Source organism: Protomyctophum bolini, assembly GCF_963924005.1.
Source record: "Protomyctophum bolini genome assembly, chromosome: 21".
In the NCBI taxonomy this organism is placed as follows: domain Eukaryota; kingdom Metazoa; phylum Chordata; class Actinopteri; order Myctophiformes; family Myctophidae; genus Protomyctophum; species Protomyctophum bolini.
In genome coordinates this window covers 29,733,253-29,741,737 of record NC_137882.1, presented here as the reverse complement: position 1 = coordinate 29,741,737, position 8,485 = coordinate 29,733,253, and the positions used below count along the sequence as shown (strand labels likewise).

The 8,485-nt window shown below is 44.3% G+C and overlaps 1 protein-coding gene across 1 annotated transcript in view; it reads right to left on the bottom strand.

Moving 5' to 3' along the window:
- LOC308336688 (catenin delta-2-like) overlaps positions 1-8,485 on the bottom strand; it is a gene marked incomplete at both ends in the record, with an annotated part of 436,833 nt that overhangs the window by 298,816 nt on the left and 129,532 nt on the right. The window contains 2 exons of the mRNA XM_080794186.1: positions 3,804-3,905; positions 5,313-5,347. Of these exons, the coding sequence (XP_080650312.1) occupies positions 3,804-3,905; positions 5,313-5,347 (137 nt within the window). The remainder of the gene's footprint in view (positions 1-3,803; positions 3,906-5,312; positions 5,348-8,485) is intronic.

The window sequence follows — 8,485 nt, the reverse complement described above, 5'->3', positions numbered from 1 at the left end:
AATATGAGGAGGCATCTGCCATGGAGGCCACATCATGTTATAGCTTTTACATATTCACTTTTTTCTTCTTTTCTCCTACAGTGATTGCGAGGGTGCCATTTTAATGATAATATAACATTAATATGGAGAAAAGGTATCTGCCCACCTGCAGACGGGGGTTGGATGGTTGGATCTGATACAGTGAATCCATAGCTTTGTCTATAACGGCAGAGGTGCCCACACTGTTTTGACTTGAGAGCTGCTTTCAAAAAAGAAATGACAAGCTCAACGGGATCTACCCACCGAGTTAAACAATGAGGGGGCTTTTGGAATATAGCGGCAATGGCATTAAAATATGATTTACATGTGGTCTATACCTGCTATACCTGTCTTTCTGATGTGGTATAGATCACAATCTACATTTTGGGTCTACTCTAAAGGCATAGACAGACACTGGACACGCGGGGGAGGGAAGCCATGCAGCCTATAATCCATACGGGCTGATGGGGGAGGCACCTGTCAGCAGGAAGCATACGTTGGGCAGAAGGAGTATATAGGACAGACGAAGGTTCTATACGTCCAGCAATGTGGTGGGTGAGCCGCGAATGCTTTCGATATTTTCAAGAGGGCCCTGATCCAAGAAAGGGTTGAGACCCAGTGTAGTCCATGCAGATGGGCTGGACGGGTGGGACATTTGGTATTATATAGTATTTTTTATTGGCCTAAAATATTATACATACATTCGTGAATCCACTTGCTGACCGGCTGTCTATTGGGCACTAGTCCATTAACATCCTATGGCAGGCAAAACTGTCAAAACTGTCAAACTTCCCTTATGCTTTATATAGCATGTTACATGTCAAACTAGGGGGGTTTCATGATTCTGAATCCATTCTGAGGTGGTACGGTACTTCAGTATAAAAAGGTTGGGAACTACTGGTTTACAGCACAGTAACTCTTTGACCTAAGTAAGGGATTTTGAATGCAGGACTCTTACTTGGAAACAGATCATCTTTCTACATTGTATCGTATTCCTATAGTTAACTTAAATAAAAAGATCTGAGTAACTTCTTCCACCACTGTGTATTTGAGTGAAGCACATCACGTTGTGGCTGCACCATGCCCTCCATCTCTCTCTCTCTCTCTCTCTCTCTCTCGCACACACGCACACATGCACGCACACCGCACACACAGACACACGGTTGAAATCAAGCACGTGTGGGAGCGCCGCGTTCAGAAGCTAATCTTTAAATGTCATCCATTACTCCACCATTCCTAATATCAAGAAAGGTCAGTGGGCATTAGGTGTAGATGGGAAGGCAGTGTTCCAACACTGATGACCTGTAAAGTAAATGCCAGCCACATTAATGGCTTCTCTGTATGCACGCTGAATCTCAATCGTCATGACATGAATTTATTCACTCGCTCCAAATGCTTAAAGCCACTATGGCAACTGATCATCATTGTATTGTATTGTGTATTAAACGGTTTGACCAGAAAAATCCACTCCAGTATATATGCCATGCCCTGGTGATTTTCTCTCTGGTTCTAAAGGTTCCTCAGATGCAATTGTATGTGTCAATGTAAATTGGCTAGTTGAACTATTCAAAAATGTTTTTCAAAAATAGTAAAAAAAAGGCAAAGAAGTTTAGGGATAATGGGTTTAGTGGCGACAATGGAGCCCTATGCATAAAGTGAAGCTAGTACTGAAGAAAATCACACCCGTGTGAAGTGAGGGACGCTCTTATCATCGTACATCATCATGACGTAAAATAGACACTATGCCTATTTGCTCAGACACTGTGACGTAACATTCTCCATTCATTGTCAATGGAATTTTAATGTTTGTGTAGGACGGAAATCTACACTAATGACTATATAAGAAGGGCTAGTGCCCCTCAAAAAACAGAAAGAACTAACTGAGACTGCCCAGTGCACACTCTTCTCTGCATAAACCCTTCTCTTATAGTCTATGGCCAGCCCAACAAAAGCAACGCCATATGTCCTGGTGCAGTATACGCATTGGGCTTTACAGACAGTTTACAGTTGTGCAAAGTGCACGAGTCATAAGGCTTATACTACAGTATACATGCCCACAGAGGTGTTGTGGACGGTGTGCGGTGCAGTCACCCAAACGACATCAGGGGCCCCTGTGCTGTCTGCTGTGCTGTCCCTGTCTAACACCATCTAATAGCAGGGTTTTAGGGAGCCAAGGGCAGCCCAAAGACTAGCTTTATTTAGTTTGGGCACAGGCTGAGGGAGGTAAAAAAAAAAAGAGCAAAGGAACATGCAGGCACCCTGTGTGACTTTGGCCTGTCAACTGTACTCCGATGGGACGACTGTCTGAATGATGGTGCTTTGTGCTCAGAGACTGGAAACGGACCCTAGCTGTGCCAGAGTTATATATCTTACTAGACACACACACCATGCAGCGTTACTGTATCAGGGCCCACTTAAAGCAGTAAGACCAGGTTTGGGTTGTGTAGTTATACCTTGCCATGATATGTAACTCCAAATGTGGACAAGAAATTAAAAAAAACAAATGTTCCAGTGATTAGAAATTGATAATTCAAAATATGCCCCTCATTGACTTAAATTGTACGGTCTGGGTCCACAGATCCAGTCCGGGTTTTCTTCCTAATAAAATGGACAAATCAACAGGAAGTTAACATTTTTATGAAAAAACAAAACCCCATGAGTTTTGGTGATGCTCTAGTCTATATTGTCTGAATCAACTTTGTTTGTGTCTGTTTACGTGCTAAAAGAGTGACTTTGAGAGCTGTTTTAGCATACAATTTAAGTCAACGAGGAGCATATTTTGAATTATCAATTTCTAATCACTGGAGCAGCTACACAACTACACAACCCAAATTGTCGATATATATATAGTTTTAGTCACCGTAGCTTAGTTTTCATTTAGTTTCCATTTAGTTTTCGTCAGTGAAAAAAGGTATAGTCGACACAGTACCAGTCGACGGAAACAATTAACACTGCACAGAAGACTGCAGGATTAATCAAAAATAATGTGCTGTCTAAAAGTAAGGAAATGTCTGTGCTGTCACTGCACTTACACGTTAGACCGGCGCTGAGTGCTTTTTTTTTTTTTTACTGTTCTCACTGAACCTACAGTAAGATATCAAAAATTCCAACAATTTGGCTGACCACAGCTCGTTTTAAGGTTGTTGGCAATGACCAATAAACGGGGAAACGACAAAAAAGGACAAAAAAAAGATGAATAAAATGGAACTGTGACTGTGTGTCAGGTCTCTGCCGCTCTACGGTATATGAAGGCCTGACTCAGCGCTAATTAACAAAACACAGATTTAGCAAAACAGAATGCAGTCACCTGCAGTTGGGAGTCCACTGACAAAAACATAAAAGAAATGTATACTTAAAAGTTGGCCGTCTGTATGTGGGTGTGTGTGTGTGTGTGTGTGCGTGTGCGTGCGTGTGCATGCGTGCGTTTAACTTTCAACAGCACTAAATGGATTATGAACTGATTGAAACACTGATTGAGACACTGTGGTTCTCAAACTTTTGAGAAAACAGCGAAGTGCTGAAGTCAGGCGCGGCGATATCGTAGAGGCAGTTGCCTCGGGGCCCGTTGAGGGGGAGGGCCTGCCCGGCCGACACACACACACACACACACACACACACACACACACACACACACACACACACACACACACACACACACACACACACACACACACACACACACACACACACACACACACACACACACACACACACACACACACACACACACACACACACACACACACACACACACACACACACACACACACACACACGGCTCTTACTTTCTGAACTGTTGAGTATCCCCGACTCCTGGAGAGAGCGGATGCAGGAGTCCACCAGTTCCAGGCCTGTGGTCAACTCATCCTCTATGTCCTTCTGTCCATCTGATGGTGGAGAGAGAGAGAGAGAGAGAGAGAGAGGGAGAGAGAGAGAGAGGTATTTTACTTCACTTTGCACACACAAAAAAATCACACCCGTGTGAAGTGAGGGGTGCTCTTATCATCGTGCATCATCATGACGATTTGCTCAGACACATTATGACGTATAAATTATCCATTCATCGCCGATGGGAATTTAATGTTTGTGTAGGACGAAAATAGCCGATTTGCTCGTCTACATAATGTGACCAGATTCGACTGAGGCACTGCCATTCGATTTTTTTTTCATGTTATATGAAAGCAGGGAATCATAGCTCCAAACTGACATATTGGTTGTTCAGTTTGACCCACCAGTTGTGGAGATATGGCTTATAATAGAGTCTTGCGGAAAACAGCGAGTTGAGAAAACAGGCTTGAAAGGTTTCACAAGAGTCTGCTCAGTCAAATCTGGTCACGTATGACATAAATCCTCCATTCATTATATGTGCAGGAGGAAAACAGCCGATTTAGCTCGTCTACATATTATGACGGAAAATTCTCCATTCATTGTCAACATAGCATTTAACGTTTGTGTTAGGACAAACAATCCGACATTGGAATCCATTGGAACACGTCTTCCATCCAGCCGACGCTGACAATATGCATGTTGTTGTATGCAACACATTTGTATGACACATGTGTATATACGAGTGCGTATACAGTACGTGACATATACACAAACATTGTTATTATGCTTTCACTGTATTCCCCGGACGCTCACGCCACTCAAGATAACAGACAACTAAGGCGCGCTTTGAAGCCTTGAATTCCCCCGAATGCTAAACACGGATGGAAGACATGGCGGAGACGTCTTCCCTTGTCATGCAGATGCCGCTGCATGCGTGATTGTTTGGGTCGGAACGGAACGTAGACTCTATTGATCGTGAACGCCGGATGCGCGGCACGCATGATCGACGCATGCAGCTTGACTGGGATTTTGCAACGCTCGGCGAAGCCCCGACCTTTTATATCACATTTTCTGATAAGCGGCCTCATCATTATGTTACTGTATACGTGACACGAGCACTGGAGAGGATACTGTTGCAATAATCTGATGCTAAGATACGTGTGTGTGTGTGTGTGTGTGTGAATACGTGCGCGTGGTCACACTGTCTGCTGGCTTCTATATATGCACTGTATGTTTGTGTATGTGCTTGTACTGTAGCGTTTACAGCTTGTTTTGTTCTGCATGCACGTGGATCTGGCCATCTTTCTCCCTGCTTCCTTGCCTTCTCTCTGTGTGTGTGTGTGTGTGTGTGTGTGTGTGTGTGTGCGCGCGTGCGCGTGCGTGTGTGCACGTGCGTGTGAGAGAGAGAGAGAGAGAGAGAGAGAGAGAGATACGCAGGGGTCAACCACTTTGACCTTGAACCTCACCTTGGTTGTTCCAGCGAAACTGTTCGTCTGCTGAGCTGCAAGAGAGAGAACAGTGCGTGTAAGACAGATGACAGAGTAAAAACGCATGAGTTTACACTTTAAAAAATAGCACAATGTACAAGAGCTCAGAGTGCGACACACAAGTGGCGCGCTGCGTGTGAGCTTATATTGTCTGCTATTGTGGAATAGCCCAATGTGTACAATATGGATAAAGGGAATGAAATTATAGTGATGCTGAATTGAAAACGGTGGACTCTATTGTAAACAAGTGTAATGCGTTATGGGTGTCGTCCACTCACAGTTAACAGTTTTTTTTTGTATTGAGTTGTACTTGAAATGTACTGTAATTCTGCAGACAATCAATCAATCAATCAATCAATCAACACTGTATGTACACATTTATTGGCTGGGGACCCCCCCCGGAACCTCCCCAACAACCTCTGGGGGTCCCTGGGGGACACCACTTTGAGAACCACTGCGTGTGCACGCACACACGCAATTAGCTTGGAATCCCTCCCAATGATGTCACTAGGCAGTTTTCCCGAATAGCATGTATTATGTGTTTGTGTGTGTGCATGCGTGCACGAGAGAGAGAGTTAGAGAGAGAGAGAGAGAGAGAGAGAGAGAGAGAGAGAGAGAGAGAGACAGAGAGAGAGAGAGAGAGAGAGAGAGAGTAGCCACAGCTCTATTCCAGGACATTGCACCTTCCCATCTCGCTGGGCAATGTGACACGCCTTTGAAGCACAGCTCCTCTCACACAGATAGAGGGAGACTGAATCAGACAGACAGACAGACACAGGGAGAGGTAGGTATACACTAGTGTACGAGGAGCACTGATTGGCTGCTCAATGCATACGCAGACGCTCTGACTGATTTAGAAAGACTTTTTCATCTGACTTCATCCACTGTAAGACTGGATTTGACCGGTCGATGACTATAGACTTGACAGTCAATGGCCGTGCGTGCGTGCGTGCGTGCGTGCGTGCGTGCGTGCGTGCGTGCGTGCGTTTGCTAGTTACAGTGAAGATGGACAGGAAAGAGGGAGAGAGAGAAGGGGAGAGACGTGCAGGAAAAGGTCGTCATGAACGGGACTCGAACATGCGATGCGACGTCAGGACAGAGCCTATACCGCCTGGACCGCTAGGCCAGCTGGCGTCCCAATTAGAGTATATACACCGAGGGCTAAGATCCGCCCTCACTAACCTTGCTGCAGGTAATATAGGGACCGGAAATCAGTAACACATATATGTTATGGGGAAAACTGGTATTATCTGGTATTATACTGCCTATGCCGTATTACCACAGGTGTGCCAGTGTTACCCTATTATTATGTCTCATAGTAATGTATGAGAACTTATATCTTTGTCACAAATGATTCTGTGTGTATTGGAGCGGCTCATAGTGGGTCTCTCTGAAATATCTAGAATGTATTCACATCAGTGCACTCACCCTTGGGCATTAAGTATACGTGAGGGAAACTGCGCTTGTATAACTGGTTGTCGTGAGATATCAAGTAAACAAGGGCACGGTTGGAAAAGCTCTCCCTCTCGGACATTATACCTAAAGTGGTCACGCTGACCTCGCTGGGGCAGATATAATGAGAGGTAGGAGAGCCGGGAGCTCTGCAGCTATAACTGACCGCGTCAACACCGTACAGATCTCTGCTTGTGCACGGCATCACCCTTTGTACTCACAAGATGTAAATACATATATATTCACTCAGACCAAGTGCCTCCGTCTACAAGCCATTATATATTGATATACAGTATATGATATTCACCCACATACAGTTGATGTATTTTGCCGTAATGACTGATTTTACACTGGCTGAAGATACTAGCCGATATACTCGTGTCGTGCCGCGAGGCATTGTGAGCTTGGAGATCTGCTATTTTCAGTGTGACGTGTAAAATGACTTATTGCTGGATCTCTTGTCCTGCACTTACTATATAGTGCCATCCTAACATTTTAGTCTACTTTTATTTTAGTCATCATAGCTTAGTTTTCATTTAGTTTCCATTTAGTTTTCATCAGTGAAAAAAGTGTGTGTGTGCGCGTGCGTGTGTGTGTGTGTGTGTATGTGTGTGTGTGTGTGTGTATGTGTGTGTGTGTGTGTGTGTGCGCGGTGTGCCTATGTGTTCCCTCATCCAGCTGCTTGGTATTCCAGTCAGTGCGTGCACGTACATGAGAATAATATGAGAGGTAAAGATCATCTGTCAGTTTTTGTAGCAGACTACACCGGTCACATTTTGGTGGAAGAGAGGCTCTTTGAATCTCTGGAATTGATCCATATCTATAATAAATCAACCTGACACGTTCCCCTTGAGGATTTACACTGTCAGCTGGTCTTAAACACCTATTCTGGGGGCGAACATTTGTTAAAAGTAGCTCACGACGGAGTAGAGCCACTGCTTCTTCGCCTGGAAAGGAGCCAGCTTTAAGGTGGTTCGGGGCATCTGGTTAGGATGCCTCTCGAGCGTCTCCCTGGGGAGGTCCTGGAAGCACGTCCCACTGGGAGGAGACCCCTGGGGCAGACCAAGGATCACATCGACCCGCACCAGGGGGGAAGTTACAAATGTTGCTCTGGAAAGGGATGTCTGGAGCTCTCTGGTTGAGCTGTTGCCCCCGCGACCCGACTACGGATAAGCGGTTGAATATGGATGGACGGATTGAGGGATGGATAGCTCACAACGCATGGTGAGCTTATAGATCTGCTACTTTTGAAAATGCTTGGCAGTATATTTTGATGACAATACTTAAGTACTGGCCTTTGTTTTTCACTAACAAAATAATAAAAAATTGTGAGGGAGAATAAGCTACCAAAAAACTCTCCAGGGCTTGAACATCGGCATTCTCCAATAATTATCTTTTACATTAAGTTAAAGTTTTACCCTAGTTAACAGTTACATCAATGTGGAATACAATACACACATCTCTATTACAAAGAAAACATGAATAGATTAGACATACACCATGCAGGTAGAGCGGGGAAAAACATCACAATGTACCATATAAGAAACAACTAAAGGAGTCACAACAATAAGAGGCATACTGTAAACATTACACCTCTGGGGAAAGCATTGAATAGACCTGCATGCTTAATTAGACAGTCCATAAGGAAAGTGTATGAAGTTAAAAGAAGAGATTTCAGATCTTTCTTGAATTGGTGAGAA